The following is a 17,557-nucleotide window of genomic DNA, read 5'->3' as shown; positions in this document are numbered from 1 at the left end:
ACGTGCAGATAGTGCTGGGCTCTGGCTGGGAGCAGCCTGGCACCTGTCCTGGGGGAGCCCTCAAGCTGAGCACCCGAACTCTGGGTACAGGGGTGCTGTGGTGTGGCAGCTGCCCTGTCCTGGCATTGCTGGGGACTTTGAGCCTTTTGCACATGCCTGAGCAGAGGACAAGCTGCTCTCGCTTTTGCTTTTTGTGCCCTGCTCTGCTGAGCTCAGCGGTTGCTTCTAGATGGTGGCTTCCCTGGGGCGGGCAGGGCTGTCCCAGCCCGGTGGGGCTGGGAAGGGGCTCTGTGGGAGCTGCCCCGATCCTCTCCGGAACCGTTTCCATCTCTTGGCTCTCTGCAATGTTGCGATCCATGTGTTTCAGGAGGAAGAGGATGGATGTGCCGCCACGGACGTGTGCTGGGCTGCTCCTCCTGTCCCTGCTCTGTGCCACCGCTTTCTGCCAAAGGAGCAAAAGTGAGTGCAGCCGCAGTAGGTCCGTCTGAGTTCTCCCCTTGGTGCTGCCCCTGGGGTCTGTGCACCCCTCCTGGGCTCCAGAAATGCCAGTCCTCACGTAGATAAGAACTGTTGTGTGTCTTTCCTCCTGCATTCTCTCTCCCCAGCATTTGGGGCCCCTCTCTTGCTACCCCGCTGCTGTTTTGTAGCCAGCTTCCACTAACCACTAAGGCAAAACCTCTCCCGGGAATGGGATCAGCCTTTGTCGCACCCTCCCAGGGCTCACTTGCGTTTCCCCATTCCTGACGCCCTGATCTGTCCCGGTAGGTAACCGCTGTGTGCTGTCCCGGGCAAAGAGCTGCACCGAGTGCATCCGAGTGGACAAGGACTGCTCCTTCTGCACCGACGAGGTGAGACGTTGCAGGGGAGCGCAGAGCTCCGCTTCCCACCCTGCAGATGGAGGGAACCCACCACCCCCAGCCAAAACCAGGAGAGGGACCCAAGAGCAGCGTCACCTTCTGGCTCTGGCTTTTCTCTGCAAAGAGCTGGTCTGGCTGGGAAGCACCGAGACGTGGGTTCCCTTTGGTGCGGACGAATGAGGAGGAAAGGGGAGTCTGGGGCAAGCCTGCAGGAATGCAGGGGTTTATCAGAAAATGCCAGCGTGCCAGATCTGAAACAACGTGTGCAAGGGATAGAGAGTCTTATCCCTGACAACCCAGTAACTCACTGGTGGTCACATTTCCCTGCTGCTGGGGGACATTGGCTCTTCTGTGCAAGACTTGTCCCCATCTCTCTATCCCTCTCCTGCTCCCAAAGGCTTGCTAATGGTCTCAGCAGAGGATGCTGCTTCCCGACAAGAGCTTTCCCCCCCTGCATGGAAGATTTGTTGCTTTCTGTGGTTGTAATGTTGTTCTTGCTCGTTTGCCAGAGCTTTGAAGAGTCTCGCTGCGACTTGCGGGAGAACCTGCTGCGGTACGGCTGCGGGGAGGCCAGCATCGTCTACACCAGGGGCGAGATGCGGACCCAGCAGGTGGGTGTTGGGGACACAGCCCTTCTCCTCAGTGTCCTTCATGTCCTTCGTCCTTCTCTAGAGTCTTCAGCAGGAAAAACACAAAGTCCACAGCTCTGTTTATGTAGGGTCTACTCAAAACGGATGCTCTGCCTTTGCTAGCTGATGGACCTGTTGGTAACCAGCTGTGGTTGCTTAGGGCTGGGGTGGCTTTTCAGGCAAAACAGATGTAAGCAAAATGCCAGGGTCTGGAGGAGGTGCCCAGCTGGGCACACATGGACATGGGAGAGGCTGCCTTGGTCCCCGGCTGTACATGAGGGAAGGGAGTGTGATCATCCCTGCCTTTCCCCTTCCCGCGTGTCTCCCTGCTTCTTGCCTCCTCCTCACTGCATCTGCACAGGAGATGTAGTCCGTCCCCTTCACATCATACTTCCTTCACAGAATTTCAGCATCAACACATCCCTGCAGAGGACCCAGGTGTCCCCCCAAGGCATGTTCATGCGCCTGCGAGCTGGAGAGGAGATGAACTTCAACATGGATGTCTTCCAGCCCTTGGAGAGCCCTGTGGATCTCTACATCCTCATGGACTTCTCTTACTCTATGTCTGATGATCTGGACAACCTCAAAAGCATGGGCGAGCACCTAGGTGAGAGCAGAGGGGAGCCAGCTCCTGTGCTGATGCAGGCAGGCAGCTCGCTCCTGCCCGTGGCTGTGAGTTCTCTGTAGGCACCAGAGAAAGGGATGCAACTGCTGAAGCCCTGAGAGGCATCTGTTTTAATTAGAGTTTCTAATTATTGCTGCTTTGTGTGGGGATGTCTCTCCTGGCCCTGCAGGAATCATCACATGTGCGCTCTCCTTTCAGCCCACCATGGGGGCTGGTCCCCTGCACAGTTGATCTGTGTGGTGGCTTTGGTATCTTGTACCTATGGGCATGGTGTGTGTTATTGCAGAAGCTCCAATCTTGGAAAGGGGCTACCAAAGGTGATATAAGTTTCTACCTCAAAAAAGACAAGTGCCAAGCCCAAAGAGCTCTAAAAGCTGACAGTTTGGGAGTCTTATCTAAGACCTGACCAGCAGTGATGATGCTCAGGAAAGGATTTCTTATCCTAGAGCAGCAACCTTGCAGGCATCTCTTTATTCACATGTCCACTCCTCCCTCCCTTCCTTTTCTCCCAGCGGAGTTCCTACAAGCCCTGACATCCAACTACACCATTGGATTCGGCAAGTTTGTGGACAAAGTCTCATCCCCTCAGACAGACATGAGACCTGAGAAGTGAGTGAAGCTGATGGGTCTCCGGGATGGGAGCAGAGAGGGGAGGGCGGGTGCCTTCTGTTTCTCCATCCCTTGAGGGGTTCCCCAGCCCCCGGGTGCTCTTCTTGCCTTTCGTCTCCTCACACCCAAGCATCCCATTGCTCCTGCCCCCTGCAAGAACACTGCTCTCCCTTTCTCTCCTAGGCTACGTGAGCCTTGGAACAATGCCGACTCCCCCTTCTCCTTCAAGAACGTCATCCGCCTGACCAGCAACATCAACCACTTCAGCCAGGAGCTCAGGAAAGAGCGCATCTCTGGCAACCTGGATGCCCCCGAGGGTGGCTTTGATGCCATCCTGCAGACTGCTGTTTGCAAGGTGCGGGTGGACAGGGATGCAGGAGATGTATGGGCAGGGCTTTGTTTTTAATGGGTGGATCTTCTTGATAGTGGGTGATGAGCGAAGGAGCAGCACGCTGGGCAGCTGATGAGGCAGCCAAGAAGCCCAGATGGTACATTCAGCTACAGTCAGTTCTTGCCCTCCCAGCTGCACACTCCTGTTGCCGAGTTGCTTTGCATTCCCAAATTTTCCTGGGGCCCAGACCATCTGTGTGTATCTCTGGAGCTCCTTGCTGAGCACCCTGTGTGTGCTCTTTGCTCTGTCCCCCTCCATGCCCGCAGCGGTGACACTCTGCTCCCTGGAAAACAGCCCACTTGGGCTTGGCCACTGGGCTGAGGGATGAGCGCAGCTCCAAACACATCCAAAAAAGCGTGGGTTTGCTCCCTGTACATACATGTGCCTGGCACTGAGTGGCTGGGAGACATCCTGTGCATTGGGGGTGCAGATGGGGAAAGAGGACACCTGCTGTCTTTGATTCCTAGGACCATGTAGCCCACTGCATTTGCTGCCAAATGGAGGTGGTGCCTTGCCCCTTGTGTTTTCCAGCTCCTGCCAATGGCTGCAAGTGCTGTGCAGTGTTTTGGTGGGTGCAGAGATAAATGTCCCTTCTCCCCATTCCCGGCTGTAGGATAAGATCGGCTGGAGGAAGGACAGCACTCACCTGCTCGTGTTCTCCACTGAATCTGCCTTTCACTATGAAGCTGATGGTACCAACGTCCTGGCAGGGATCCTGGCAAGAAATGATGAGCAATGTCACCTGGACACCAGTGGCACCTACGTGTATGACACCAAGCAGGACTATCCTTCGGTGCCCACCCTGGTGCGCCTGTTGGGCCAACACAACATCATCCCCATCTTTGCTGTCACTAACCACTCCTATAGCTACTATGAGGTGAGGAGACAGCAGTGGTTGTGCCACATGGGCTTACCTCTCCTCCGGGACCATTGCTCCTCCTCCTGCAGCTTGGCTGTGAGGAGGGAGTCTTCTCCCATCTCTTGTCTGCAAGTGCTAAACCAACACCTTGATAATTTGGGAGGGTGCCACAGGATGTTGGGCACCTGCTCTGAGTTGCGAGACGTCTCAAAGTGTGTTTTTGGGTGCAGGAATCTGAGTTCCTAGAGGTCTCCCCATGTTGCTGTCTCTTTCTTGTAAAGCAGTGGGGACATAGAGCTGGAGAGGGATTTAGGTTGGAAGGAACCTTTGGAGGTTTCCAGTCCAAGCCCTGCTCAAAGCAGAGCCCACTTCAGTGCTAGAGGAGGTTTCTCAAGGCCTTGGCTCAGGGGACTCCTGTCTCTCTGCAGAAGCTGCACAAGTATTTCCCCATCTCTGAGATCGGGGTGCTCCAGGAGGACTCTTCCAACATTGTGGAGCTGCTCCGCACAGCCTTTGAGGTAATGGTGCTCTCTGGGGCTTTGTTCTTCCTCCCAGGGAAGGCAGAGGGTGGGCACCTCCTGCCCAGGAGAGGAGGCAGGAGGTGGTTGCAGGTGTACTGCTGAAAATCCATATTGTGGTTACCTTCTGCCACCCAGCGCATCCGCTCCAAGATGGACATCCGAGTTGACTTTGTCCCCAAAGCCATGAAGACAGAGTTCACCTCTTTGATGTACGAAAAGACAGAATCTGGCTCCTTCCACATCACCCGTGGAGAAGTGGTGAGTCCTTGGATGGCCCCGGAGGGGAGGTGTGTGCTGGGGACTGAGCCCTCCACTGCGTCCCTCCTTCCATCTTCATCTGAGGTCAGTCTGGCCGAGCTGTGGTCCAGCAGAGCTGGCTCACCCCTGTGGCACATCCCTTCCTCCTAGGGCAAGTTCAATGTGCGTGTGAAGGCCCTTGAGTACGTTGGTGGGCAGCACGTCTGCAGCCTCCCCGAGAGAGAGCGGCAGGGAGTTATCCACGTAAAACCCACGTCCCTGAGCGACAGCCTCAAAGTCACAGCCTCTGTCATCTGTGATGTGTGCCCTTGTGAACAGGTATGTGGGGGCGTGTGCTGCAGAGAGGTGACCTCCTCCTGGCCAGCCTGGGGTGGAAACACCTTGGCTGGTGCATGTGGGTACTGCTTGACCCCTCATTATTGCTCAGCCTGGCCAAGGGGATCCTCACCACTGCCTGCACCAAGCTGGGCATGTTGTCCGAGAGCAGAACTTGGTCTTGTGGGAAACTTTGCCCCTAGATCTGCCGTTCTGGTTCCCGAAGTGGTCTTGGGACAGCTGAGCCCATTTGGCAATGCCTCTTCTCCCTTCTCCTACAGCAACAAGAGTTTAGTTCATCCAAGTGCAGCTTCCACGGGGACTTTGCTTGTGGACAGTGCATCTGCCACCCAGGCTGGTAAGGACTTTGTCCAGCTCCATATCCCTCCCAGGGTCCCTGCTGGGTCTGGGGACCCACAGTGACACACACTTGTGCCCTGGGCATCCCACCCATGTGCAGTCCCAGGCCAGGACTCTGCTGTCCTGCACACCGCTCCCACCTCTCTCAGCACCATCTCCTCCCCACCAGGCGAGGGGACACATGCGACTGCTCCCCAGCATCGTCCCCCAACAACGAAGCCTGTATCCGCCCCGGGGATGTGGAGCCGTGCTCGGGCCGGGGCGAGTGCCTGTGCGGGAAGTGCCAGTGCTACTCTGAGGACCTGACGCAGCGTTTCGACGGGGCATTCTGCCAATACGACGTCCTGCAGTGCCCGCGCACCTCTGGCTTCCTCTGCAATGGTGAGAGCAGCCCCGCTGCCCCCAACATCTCCTCCCAGCTGTGGGGTGCGCTGTGCCTGTGGCACCGGCAGGGTGTCCCTGGGCTGGTGGCACTGACACAGGGAGCTGAATGACCAGCCATGGGCTGCGGGGACTGTGTGTTTGAAAATGTGCAGAGAGGATGCTGTGGAGTCTGTTTGCAGCCTCTTTGCACCCCAAAAAAAGCAGGAGAGCCAGAGCAGCCCGCAGGCAGGGCCAGGGGAGTGATGCAGCTCTGGTCCCTGCATAATTCCTCCTCTCACATCACAGATCGCGGTCGCTGCTCCAAGGGCGCGTGCGTGTGCGAGAGCGGCTGGGAGGGTCCAGGCTGTGAATGTCCCACGAGCAATGACACCTGCATCGACAGCCGAGGGGTAGGTCCTGCTCCACCTGCACGAGGGACGACCGAACCAGGCAGGGCTGTAGCAAATTGTCCCAGTGCCCAAGGCTCAGGGTCACTGGGAGCTGGCGCCTTGTTGACTCCCAGTGCTGCTGCATGTCTACAATTGCTCTCGGACACCAACCGTCTCCTCTTCCCTCCCAGGGCATTTGCAATAACCACGGGAGGTGTGAATGTGGCAGGTGCATCTGTGACAAGGCTTCGCTGTACACCAGCTCCACCTGTGAAATCAGCTACTCCCTGGTGAGGCTCAGCCTGGGGTCCCTCTGGGTTTGTCACTTCTTTTTGGGATGCAGAGTCTCCGGGGGAGGAAAGCAAAGCAGAGATGAAGGCACATCTTGGTCAGGAGCAAAATCTTGAGCAGGGGTTAGTCTTGCCTGTTCTGCCTTCCATGGCCAGGAAGGGTCTGGTATGGGAGCTGCTTTGCAGCCACGGGCTTGCTTTGCCGTCCAGTTCACCAGCAGCGGCTGTTGAATGTCCATCTGTGTTTATCTGCACACTGGTGAAGGGCAGAGGTATGAGACTCAGCTCCTGCCTTGTTCTGATGTGCCTCGAGACTGGAAAAAGCCATTTCATGGCCTGGTGCCTCAGTTTCTCCACTGACAAACATGGGCTAATCCCATGGTGGGAGTGGAGAAAACTGGCTTGGTTGTATTTTGGGAAGGCCCCCTAAAACCCTAGGAGAAGATCTAGGCACTGCCCAAATGCCAGCTGTTGGTATAGGATTTTTTGGAGCTGGCTTTGTTAGCCAACTGCTCTCTGTGATTCTTCTTTTTGACCTTGCCCTAGAAGCTGGGTGAGGACATGGCGTTGCCTCTCCACCTTTGCCTTTCGGAGGCGATGTCCTCTCTCGCTTCCCCTGAGCTGCCTCCTGACCATCCCACCTTGTCTCTCTGCTCAGGGTTTCCAGGCTGTGTGCGAGAGCATACGGGACTGCGTTCGCTGCCAGGCCTGGGGAACGGGCAACAAGAAAGCAAACTGCAGCACGTGCCACCTCCAGATCCAGATGGTGGAAGAGCTGAAGAAAGGTACCAGGAGAGGCAGAGCTGGGTGCAGACGCGTGTGATGTGTCTCCCATGGGCCCTGCCCTGTGTGTGTGCATGTGGGGCTGCTCCTCAAGCTTTTCCTGGTCCTGATGACTTTGCCATCATGTCCTCTCTCTGTCTGCAGAGGAGGCCAGCGAGTACTGCTCCTTCCAAGATGAGGACGATGATTGCACCTACCACTACACCTTGGAGGGAGACCCCACCGTCCTCCCCAACACCACCGTCCGCGTGCAGAAGAAAAAAGGTGAGTAGGGACCTGGCAGGAGGGGATGGTCCAGCCTGGGGTCTGGATCAGCAGTGACCTGCGCACATGGTGACTCTGATCCTGCTCTGTCCCTTTGCTGTGCCCCTGGGAGGGGTCAGCTGCTGGCAGGACCTCCCTGCCCACCATCCTGCCTGACAGGGGTGGGTGACATCGGCTGTCACACGAGCTGCAGGGGGTGGACAGTAGCATCCTCAGAGACCAGCACCTTTAGAGATCAGTGCCTTGTCACTGCTGGTATGGGCAGGGAGACCTGCGAGGTGCTGAACAGCCCCTCGGGATGGCTGGATGTCTGCAGAGAGGTGGGATAGTTCTCTCTGAACATTAGTTTCATTGTGAGCACCAAGGGAGGAGTTCCCAAGATTAACTAGGCTCCTCCATCCCTCATATTGCTGTGGTCCAGCCTTTCCCCTCTGTCCCCGCCTCCCCCATCCCTCCTTGCTGGTGCCCTGGGGTGACATTTCTGTCCCTTGCAGAGTGCCCGCCGGGGAGCTTCCTCTGGCTCATCCCGCTGCTCATCTTCCTCATCCTGCTCCTGGGGCTGCTGCTGCTGCTCTGCTGGAGGTTCTGCGCCTGCTGCAAGGTCAGTGCCTCAGCCAGCTGCCCCAGCCTGGGGGGAGGACCAGATAAAGGCCAAAAATATGCAAATTTCTAGAATTCACCCAGCCCCCAGCAGGGCCAAACTGGCCAGGGCTGCTGTTGCCAACTTGAGTTGCTGTGGGATTTCACTGAATGGATATCCGCCTAAAATCAGCTTCCAGAGCCCCATCCATCCACTGCCCACCCATCCCTGCTGATATGAATCCCCCCAGCTGAAGACACGGTGGGGTTTTCGCCCTTGACCACGAAGTGATGGTGTCTTTGGCCATTTGTTTTCTAGGCTTGCCTGGCCCTGCTTCCCTGCTGCGCACGAGGTACCAGCCCTTTGAAGTGGGGGAGAGGGGTCTGTGGGGTTCACTGCCTTCCCGGGTTGAGGGGGTGTGTGCTGGGATGAGTGTCTCTCCTTCTCCTCTCTGAGCTGGGGAGGTGGGTCAGGGGAAAAGCCAGAGCCACGGCGCCCTTGAGCTGCTGCCCCACACCCTGGTGTGTCCTGCTGGGAATCTCACTACTGGCTCTCCCCTGACCAGTGTCACTTGTAATGCCTAACTGATGTGATGTGCTCTCATGGACACCCCTTGCCCTCTCCACCCCACTCCACTCCGGGCATCCCAACACCCTTAGCATGGTGGAAGACCTAAAGATTCCTCAAAACAAAGTTTCTGGTGTTGGGACATTGATGGCTGGTGTTGTCCCAGTCTGCCCAGACTCTTACCCTGCCCTTGGCTCTGCAGGTCGCACTGTTGGATTCAAGGAGGACCATTACATGCTTCGCCACAGCCTCATGTCCTCTGACCATCTGGACACCCCCATGGTCCGTAGTGGATCCCTTAAGGGCCGGGACACAGTCCGCTGGAAGATCAACAACAACGTTCACAAGCAGGGCTTCACCTCCCCTGCAGCCACCAACCCCAAAGATCTTGGTGAGTGCCACTTCTGAGGGACAGGGCGGAGAGGAGATGCTGTGGGTGCCATAAAGGACACAAATGCTTGGAAGTAACCCCCAGCTCCAGCAGCCATGGTGTTACCTTCAAGCCCAGTTACAAGGCAGGGTGCTCCTTTATCTGTTTCCATCTTGGGGGATGCTGAGCAGCATGTTTCTGTGTCGAGCCTTGTAGCAGGGCAGGTGGTTGCCTTGGGGACCTCCTGACAACTGCATGGTGGATGTACCTTGCATGTGTCCTTTGTACCTTGCAGTTTCCTTTGCTTGATTTGGCAGAGAGCTTTTGCATTAGCCTTCCAGTTCTCAGAGGATTTGCTCTGCTGGTGCCATGGGCTTTGGGTACAAGTGATACAGGATCTGGACACGGAGCATCACGCGTGTCTCCATGCTTCCAGCTCTTGGCTGGGTGATTTCTCTGGCCAAGAAGGAAGGCGTTTGACTTGGGAATTTCTCTTTCCAGTTCCCTACGGGTTGTCTCTGAGGCTGACCCGGCTTTTCACGCAGAACCTGGTGAAGCTGGACACCCGAGAGTGTGAGCAGCTGCGCAAGGAAGTGGAAGAGAACGTATGAACGTGGGGATGAGGGGGTTTGGGGTGGGACTGGGGGACAGCCACACTGAGGGGGAATCTGCAATGCTGGGGAAAGGGGAGAGCCCCTTCCCTGTGAACCCAGACAGCTCTTGAAAGGAAGAAGCAATTTTTCTTCTCTCCAAGAAAAGCACAGATATTAAGATCATTAATGTGAGATTTACCAAAGCATCACATTGAGATTTGAGGTTTGCTTCAGGGCACGTGGGCTGAAGCTCCTGTTTGGCTTCAGTTTTTGGCCTCTTGCCATATTCTGGGGAAAAAAGAGGTGATGGTCCCTGCCTGGTGTGGCAGGGCGAGCGGGGAGGACCTGGGGGTGGCCAGAGGGCTCTTGTGTTTGCTGGCAGCAGCATCTGCTTGCACAGAGACATGGTGTAAGAGTTCCTCTTGCTCCTTGCAGCTGAATGAGGTTTTCAAGCACATCCCTGGCTGCCACAAGCTCCAGCAGACCAAGTTCAGGTGAGTAACTGGGGGAGAGACCTCCTGTGGGGCAGGGTTGCCCCAGGGCCCAGGGAGTGGATGGAGAGCTGGGGTGTGAAATCTGTGAGCCACCCCCAGCACAAGCCTGATGTGGTGCTTCACCCATCGGGGCTGCAGAGCAGAGCCCACCTGGCTTTGCAGGTGATCTCAGCTGCCTCTGGCTTTGGACCTGAGACTCCTACAGACAGGGACAAATCCTGGTCACACGGTGCTCGCTGGGAAAATTCCCATTGTCTTCAAAAGTTTCAGCCCTGTGCAAAGTTACAAGTGCCTGGTGCAGGATGGAGGAGTCTTGGGATGCTGGCACTGAGCAGGGAGTGGTGTCCCCTCCCCACAACTCTGACCAGATGTGATCTCCCCTGTGGGCACGTTCCTCATTGCACTGGGAAACCAGGGCTGGAGGGAGCAGCCAGGCAGGAGGGAACATGCGATGGGGCCACAGGTTCTGCAGGATGAGTTGGCACCTGCAGGGCAGCTGCTGCAGCTCAGACCTGCACAGGCTGTGATTCACACAGAACTTTGTCTCCTCAAATGTATTAGTCACTCTGAATTTTTTTTTTTTTTTCTGCCCAGGTTACAGCCCAATTCTGGGAAAAGGTAAGAGGAACTTGCAGCCCTCTCTTGTGCTGCTTCTCCCTCTTTGCACACACACGTGTGGGGTGACTGAATGCCCTGTGCTCTCAGTAGCCCCTCCAGCTGTTGTGTGAGATGGCCTCAGCTCTTACCCAGCTTGTTCTTCCCACTGGTTGCAGGCAGGACCACACCATTGTGGACACAGTGCTCACCGCCCCTCGCTCGGCCAAGCCAGAGATCATCAAAGTGGTGGAAAAGCATGTTTCCCATGAGGCTTTCAATGACCTGAAGGTTTCTCCGGGTTATTACACTGTAACTTCAGACCAAGGTAGGGAGCAGAGCCCAGCTTTAACCCCTGGCTGGGGCTGGGGGGACACGTTTCCCACTCCTCACCATTGTCCCTTTCCCCAGATGCTCATGGGATGGTGGAGTTCCAAGAGGCCGTGGAGCTGGTTGATGTCCGTGTCCCACTCTTCATCAGGGAGGATGACGATGATGAGAAGCAGCTGCAGGTGGAGGCCATCGATGTCCCCACTGGCATTGCAGAGATTGGGCGCAGGCTTGTCAACATCACCATCATCAAGGAACAAGGTGAAGGGCTGCAACTGTGGCACAAGATGGAGGGTTTTTATGTGTCCCATGTCCAGATGGACTCGTGTGGCTTCTAAGGGGGGTGCAGCCTGCCGATCTGAGTTCCCCCAGGTCACAGGTCAGAGACTTGCTTGGTGACTCTTTTCTTAAGTCACCTGGGTCTAAACTAGAGCATCTTTTAAAGCATCCAAGGGACGGTTGTCATTCCTGGTGACAGAGATCCAAACTTTTGACCACCACAAGTGGCAGATACAGGGTTGACCGTATGCCTCTGCTGCTCCAGTTCATAAATCGCTGAAGTAAACCCTCTTTGCTATTATGCTGTTCTTGGGGCAGGTGAATGTTCCCAGAGATTTGCCTTTGCTTCCCATCTGGTTGTTTTGAGCAGGGAGCAAGAGTCAGGACTGATAAAACCTCCAGCCCATGCAGTAATACTTCATACACAGTTCACACCCACGGATGATAGGAACTCTTTTGAGGGGGAGGACACCTGCATGTTTGTAATGTGATTCTTCACGTATTTGCTCTACACATTCCCTTCCAGCCAGCAGCCTCATCACCTTCTTGCAGCCAGCCTATTCCCACAGCCGGTTTGATAAGGTAGCCAAGATCCCTGTCCTCCGGGAGATCATAGAAAATGGGAAATCCCAAGTCACGTACAGGACACGAGATCTCACTGCCAAGAACGGCAGGGTAAGGATGATTCTCCTGGCCTTGGCAGGCAGGAATGAGCGGGCACAGAGGGCTGGGAAGGATCCAGCCCTGGGGCTGCAGAAGAGCAGTTGATGGGGCTCAAGGGGGATGTGGCTGGGAGAGGAGAGACCCAAGGCTTGAGGTTGGCACAAGAGCAGACATCCCTTTGCTCCCTGTGCCTTGGGGACATGAGAGGCTGCCTGTACCTGAGACAGAAGGTACCGGCTGCCCCCTGAGCTGCAGGCACTGGAAGGCAAGTGGAGGTTCGCTGGGAGATAAGGAGGAGCTCTCTGGGAGCCTTCCCTTGGATGCTATGGGCTACAATAACACGTCTTGTTCTCCTCCAGGACTACATCTTCACAGAGGGCGACCTGGTCTTCCAGCCCGGGGAGACCCGAAAGGAGGTGCAGGTCCCCTTGCTGGAGCTGACCGAAATAGATACCCTCCTGCACAACTCCCAGCTCAAGCAGTTCGCAGTCGACCTCCTCCATCCCAAGTATGGCGCCAAGATCGGCCGATACCCCCAGACCACAGTGACCATCGCTGACCCAGGTAGGGGCTGGCAGTCAAGAGGTGGGAAATGGCAGCACGGGGTGTGGGACCCCCACACGAGACCAGCCCACCCGAGGTGGTGTACAGAGCTCCAGCCCTGCTCCTCACTCAAAAGAACAGGCGGTGAGGAGGTTCCTCCAGCTCCGACTGGTAGATTTGGGCCTCCCTCTAGAGGCGTTAGTGGGTATAGACAGTGGATGGGAAGAAGATGGATAATCTACCTTGCAAAAGGAAACAGTGGATTTTTCATTCCTTTTCCTTGGGGATTTGAATAAAAAGCTGTAAAAATAAGGAGGCGCAGCACTCGCCATGAGCCGTTCTTGGTGGTTCCTGTGGTTGGACAAGCAAAACTGTAAGGCTTGTCATCAAGTGGGTCAATAATATAAAGGCATTTATCACACTACTGGTCATGAATACTGGGGGTACAGGGAAGTCCCCTGTCACCGGACCAACCAGAACTGCTACTGGGGCTGGAGAGGCTCTGGAGAGCTCTTGGCTGGACTTGGTGTGTTTCTAGGAGAAGCAACTGGGCAACTTGAGAAGGCTCTGCCTGTTTTCCATCTTCTCTCATGGCTGCACAGGGCAACTGATCAAGATGTTGAGACATTATTAAACACATTCAGACAGAGCTAATGACTTTCAGAGGCAACAAGGTGGTCTCTTCCTTTCTTCCCACCTGGGCAGCCTGTGAGAAGCAGCAGGAGGTGGAGGACTCGGGGCAGGTCTGAGCCTGAATTTCATGCCAGCTTGCTGGGTGGCTCTGGGGGATGTCACCACCAAGTGCCTCATTTTCCTCTCCCTGCGATGGGGATCTACCCCTCAGAAATGCTTTGAGAGGGTCACTGATGATGGCAGGGCCCTTCTTTTCCTTCCACGTGGGGGATTAGCACTGATGTGACCTTTCTTTCCCATGTCTGCAGAGGTGGTGGATGGTGTCCCCTCAATGACTGGTCTGAGCCAGGTCTCCCAGTCCCCCAAAGGCCGCCTGAGTGCACCGCTGAATCCCAACGCCCATGCTCTCAGCTCCAGGGAAATCCGCTTCATTTGGTTTCCTCCACCAGGAAAACCTCTGGGGTATAAGGTAAGTGGTGGGTGGATCCTTGGGAGAACGTGGGTCCCATCCTGTGGGTATTTCACACATACAGTCATCTGTGCTGAAAGGATGGGGAGAAGATGCTCAAAGGAGGGAGCAAGCTCACCACCTCTGGCCCCCTCCATCCTTGAGGGACCATTGCTGGCTGTGTGTGGCATTTGCAGGAAAGATTCCTGCTGGGTTTATCTCCCTTTCCATCACTTACCATGAAATGCCTAGACTGCTCTGGTCTCTTATTTCAGAGGAATGGCACAACACCTTGGCTTTCCCAGAGCAGATCTGATAAGAGGTGGGGAATTTCTCACCCGTTATGGTGACGACCTGAAGGAATCATGGCTTGCTTTTGCTTTGCCAGGTGAAATACTGGATCCAAGGCGACCCTGAGTCAGAAGCCCATCTCATCGACGTCAAAGTACCATCAGCAGAGCTGAGTAACCTCTACCCCTTCTGTGACTACGAGATGCAAGTCTGCGCCTACAACGCCCTGGGTGAAGGGGCTTATTCTGACATTGTCCACTGCCGCACACTTGAGGATGGTGAGCGGCTCTGCTGTGTGGGAGCAAGTTGATTCCTGTGCACCCACCATGGGGTCAGGGCTCCAGCCCTGAGCTTCTGATGGTCCTGGGGACAAGCACTGAGGGGCTCCCACTGTGGCCCAGCTGTGATCCAGGGAGCTTTGGGCATCTGCATGTGCTGGCTTCCAACTTCCAGTAACCCGGACCCTTCGCTTTTGCCTTTCCAGTCCCCAGCGAGCCCGGCCGCTTGGCTTTCAACGTCGTATCGTCTACCGTGACGCAGCTGAGCTGGGCTGAGCCAGCAGAAACCAATGGGGAGATCACGGCTTACGAAGTCAGTTATGGCCTCGTTAACGAGGATAACGGTAAGAGCTCGTTTTCTGATTGGGGCAGTCCAGCCAGGCTGAGGGGCTGGAATACACTTTCCACAGGCTAGGCTGGTCTCCAGCAGCAGAACCACAACAGCTCCAAGCCCTTTTCTTGGGAAAACTGGGATCCGGAGGGGTCACTCCTAGATGCAGAGAAGATAGAAAAATCACCACTCAGCATTAAATCCTGCAAAGCCCAGAGCGCTCTCAGCTCCCATTCACTTCCAGAGTGTTTTGCATTGTTTTTCATCTTGGAAACTTAGTTCATAGGTCTAGACCCAGGGCTAGGGTGCCAGGAAGATGCTATTTGGTGACACACCAGCAACAAGGAGACCTCTGTTGTAGGTTGACTTCAGTGTTCAGTTTGGGAATTTCCCCGAGACGATGTCATGCCTGTTGTGAGCAGCCCAAATAATTGCCGCACCTTGTCCTAGAGCCAGGCTGTGTCCTGACACCAAACCTCAGCAAGCCTGTTGGCCAAGGGTGGGGTGATGGTGGGGTCCTCTCTGTCTCGTGACCTCCTGGGTGATATGTGTACCCATATTTTCAGTACCCATTGGCCCAATGAAGAAGGTGCTGGTTGAGGATCCAAAGAAGCGCATGGTGCTGATAGAAAACCTGCGGGAGTCCCAGCCCTATCGCTACATGGTGAAGGCCAGAAATGGTGCTGGCTGGGGACCTGAGAGAGAAGCCACCATCAACCTTGCTACACAGCCCAAGCGTCCCATGTCCAGTGAGTTACTGCCCTGCTGATGTGGGGAGCTGGAGGGCAGGAACAGTGCTGGGGAGTGCTCCCCTTCACCCCAGCTGCTTCTCTGCATCCCACCCACTCAGCAAATGCTGAAGTGAGAGCATAGGAGCCTTGTGTGATTTTAAGCTGCATGTCTAATGGCACTTTCCACCTCTCTTCCAGTCCCCATCATCCCTGACGTGCCAATCATTGATGCAGAGGGAGGTGAGGACTACGACAGCTACCTGATGTACAGCACAGATGTGCTTCGCTCTCCAGCTGGCAGCAAGCGTCCCAGTGTCTCTGATGATTCAGGTACATTGCTCTGAGTTTTGCAAAGGTAATTTTTAACATTAATTCTCCTTAACAGCTTTCAGCAATGAGCTTCATTGTTCCTTTCCTTCTCATGGAGATGGGGAGATCCAAGTCATGGAGCTGGCAGAGATCAACCTTTCCAAAGCACACTAGCTGCGTCTGTAGGAACACATGACTAGTCACAGTGTAAATAAGACCAGTTCCTCCTTGTTGTAGCCATGAGGCAAAGAGAAATCTCAGCATGGGGTGGGAGAGGAGCTTTTCATGGCTCTCCCTGCTTGTCTTCCCTTCCTGTTGCCATTTAGCTGGACCACGAGAGTTACTGTCAACAAGCAAGTGCTGGCCAAGGCACAGACTCTGAGTCCCTTGGGCGCTCAGGGTTTTGGCCAAGCCAACAGGAGGGAACTCGCTGAGTGTTGGGGATGCACTGGCCTATGAATTGGATCCCGGTGGATCCCTGTGGCCTCTGATCTCTTCCCCATCACTTCGCTCTCTGAATGGTGCTGGCTCCCTTGTCTTATACTCGGATATTAAGGGGAAGATAGGTCATAAGTGCAATGATGAGGTTGGTCAATGGGATCTGGAGGTTCTTTCTTGGGGGTTTTCTCCAGGGTCTGGGATCTGGGAGCGAGTCCATGGTCCTTTCAGAGAGCAAGGTAATGGGAACACCAGGAGTCCGACCACCCCAAGCACACATCAAGGAGCAAGGAAACCTCTCCTGAGCAGAGGACAGTTGTTGCAGAGTCTTCGTAACAGGGACAGGTGTATGGTAGGACTTTGACTCTTGCTTTTTGTTGTGATGGACACGGCTGGAAAACAGCCCTAGGGTTGAGGAGCACCATGCATGTCACGTTCCCACCATCCTCCACCTACCAGTCACATGATGGTTGAACCACCTGAACTCATCAGCCAACACCTGGCAAGACGGGCTGTGAATGGGTGTCATTCCCACTGGTGCAGATCATGCCAACACCAGTGCTTGCATTGTCCCAAAAGGCTCCAGGTGGAAACACGTGCAGTTGCTGGGAGAAGACTTGGATCTTCGCCGCATCACCTGGAGGCTCCCACCTGAAACCATTCCCCGCCTCTCTGGCAGCAGCCGCCTCTCCTCGGACACTGAGGGTCTCCTCCGCGAGGAGGACAGCGATGGGGCTACTGGCAGCCTGACAAGGAGCGGGACCCCCCAGCCCCAAGCAGGTGAAGGATGGCTTCGTTACGGCACTGAGTGTCCTGTCTCGTCCTGCTCTGAGCCGAGGGGCTGGGACTGCCCCCGTTCGTGTCCCCTTCCTCCCCTCGTGTGCCCATCCTCGTGTTGGCGTGATGCAAGGTTCATGTGCTGTAGTCTACTTCACAACCTTGTCCTGGTGTGTCTGCTCACAAGAGTGTCAAGGTAACCCTCATCTCGGCATGGACTTGGGAGCCTGCTAGCAAGTTGCTTCTACAAAAGGCTGGACCATCAAGGCAGGAGCAAACTCAGATGATACCTGCTAAGTGCCACCTCCAAGGGCAGCTCCTCACCTTAATTAAGTGCCCTGAACTTCTGAGGCAGATCTGCTGGACTGTAAAACAGAAATCATTCTCATGGGCAGCTGATTTCTCCTGCACTGCTGGAAAGGGACATAGGTTTGTCAAAGACCTAAACAACGGAGCAGAGTTTGCCTTTCAGATCCAGCTGAGACAGGATCCAGAGTGAGATTTGGAGAAACCACCTCCAAAAAGGGCTATTTTTCTTCTGCCTTAATTTTTTAATGTGAAACTGTAAACCTGTGCTTGCGTCAAAGGAGAGATGTGAGAGAACGTGGTGAGAAGCACAAGGCAGTGCCCCAGCGAGGCCGAGGTCTGGAGTTACCTTGGGCACCACGGGTGTCTCTGGTGCTGGGCATAGGGCAAAGTCTCCGTCAACCTGTTTGTTTCTGCATCATCGTGTTGGGTGGTTGTGGCTTGTCCTAGATGTAGCGCTCCAGAATGACCTTCCAGAGCAGCTGAAGC

The 17,557-nt window shown here is 55.3% G+C and overlaps 1 protein-coding gene across 6 annotated transcripts in view; it reads left to right on the top strand.

Moving 5' to 3' along the window:
* ITGB4 (integrin subunit beta 4) overlaps nucleotides 1–17,557 on the top strand; it is a 34,652-nt gene that overhangs the window by 9,636 nt on the left and 7,459 nt on the right. For 5 of the 6 annotated variants that reach the window (XM_065647549.1, XM_065647551.1, XM_065647550.1 and 2 more), the window contains exons 2-32: nucleotides 368–459; nucleotides 766–848; nucleotides 1,367–1,468; nucleotides 1,889–2,093; nucleotides 2,624–2,720; nucleotides 2,904–3,075; nucleotides 3,725–3,988; nucleotides 4,399–4,488; nucleotides 4,627–4,749; nucleotides 4,900–5,067; nucleotides 5,346–5,422; nucleotides 5,594–5,805; nucleotides 6,094–6,197; nucleotides 6,368–6,466; nucleotides 7,125–7,251; nucleotides 7,394–7,513; nucleotides 8,008–8,114; nucleotides 8,412–8,445; nucleotides 8,863–9,051; nucleotides 9,532–9,635; nucleotides 10,059–10,117; nucleotides 10,712–10,735; nucleotides 10,891–11,039; nucleotides 11,123–11,302; nucleotides 11,847–11,995; nucleotides 12,343–12,547; nucleotides 13,468–13,628; nucleotides 13,996–14,176; nucleotides 14,383–14,520; nucleotides 15,074–15,256; nucleotides 15,437–15,568. In XM_065647549.1, coding sequence (XP_065503621.1) covers nucleotides 378–459; nucleotides 766–848; nucleotides 1,367–1,468; nucleotides 1,889–2,093; nucleotides 2,624–2,720; nucleotides 2,904–3,075; nucleotides 3,725–3,988; nucleotides 4,399–4,488; nucleotides 4,627–4,749; nucleotides 4,900–5,067; nucleotides 5,346–5,422; nucleotides 5,594–5,805; nucleotides 6,094–6,197; nucleotides 6,368–6,466; nucleotides 7,125–7,251; nucleotides 7,394–7,513; nucleotides 8,008–8,114; nucleotides 8,412–8,445; nucleotides 8,863–9,051; nucleotides 9,532–9,635; nucleotides 10,059–10,117; nucleotides 10,712–10,735; nucleotides 10,891–11,039; nucleotides 11,123–11,302; nucleotides 11,847–11,995; nucleotides 12,343–12,547; nucleotides 13,468–13,628; nucleotides 13,996–14,176; nucleotides 14,383–14,520; nucleotides 15,074–15,256; nucleotides 15,437–15,568 — 4,120 coding nt within the window. In that variant the 5' untranslated portion in view covers nucleotides 368–377. Of the gene's footprint in view, nucleotides 1–356; nucleotides 460–765; nucleotides 849–1,366; nucleotides 1,469–1,888; nucleotides 2,094–2,623; nucleotides 2,721–2,903; nucleotides 3,076–3,724; nucleotides 3,989–4,398; nucleotides 4,489–4,626; nucleotides 4,750–4,899; nucleotides 5,068–5,345; nucleotides 5,423–5,593; nucleotides 5,806–6,093; nucleotides 6,198–6,367; nucleotides 6,467–7,124; nucleotides 7,252–7,393; nucleotides 7,514–8,007; nucleotides 8,115–8,411; nucleotides 8,446–8,862; nucleotides 9,052–9,531; nucleotides 9,636–10,058; nucleotides 10,118–10,711; nucleotides 10,736–10,890; nucleotides 11,040–11,122; nucleotides 11,303–11,846; nucleotides 11,996–12,342; nucleotides 12,548–13,467; nucleotides 13,629–13,995; nucleotides 14,177–14,382; nucleotides 14,521–15,073; nucleotides 15,257–15,436; nucleotides 15,569–16,564; nucleotides 16,766–17,557 lie in introns of those variants that run through there. The other variant, XM_065647553.1, reaches the window with a different exon arrangement.

This window comes from Caloenas nicobarica, chromosome 18, assembly GCF_036013445.1.
Source record: "Caloenas nicobarica isolate bCalNic1 chromosome 18, bCalNic1.hap1, whole genome shotgun sequence".
In the NCBI taxonomy this organism is placed as follows: Eukaryota; Metazoa; Chordata; class Aves; order Columbiformes; family Columbidae; genus Caloenas; species Caloenas nicobarica.
Note: the sequence above shows the minus strand (reverse complement) of the source record. Positions and strands in the feature narration are given on the sequence as shown.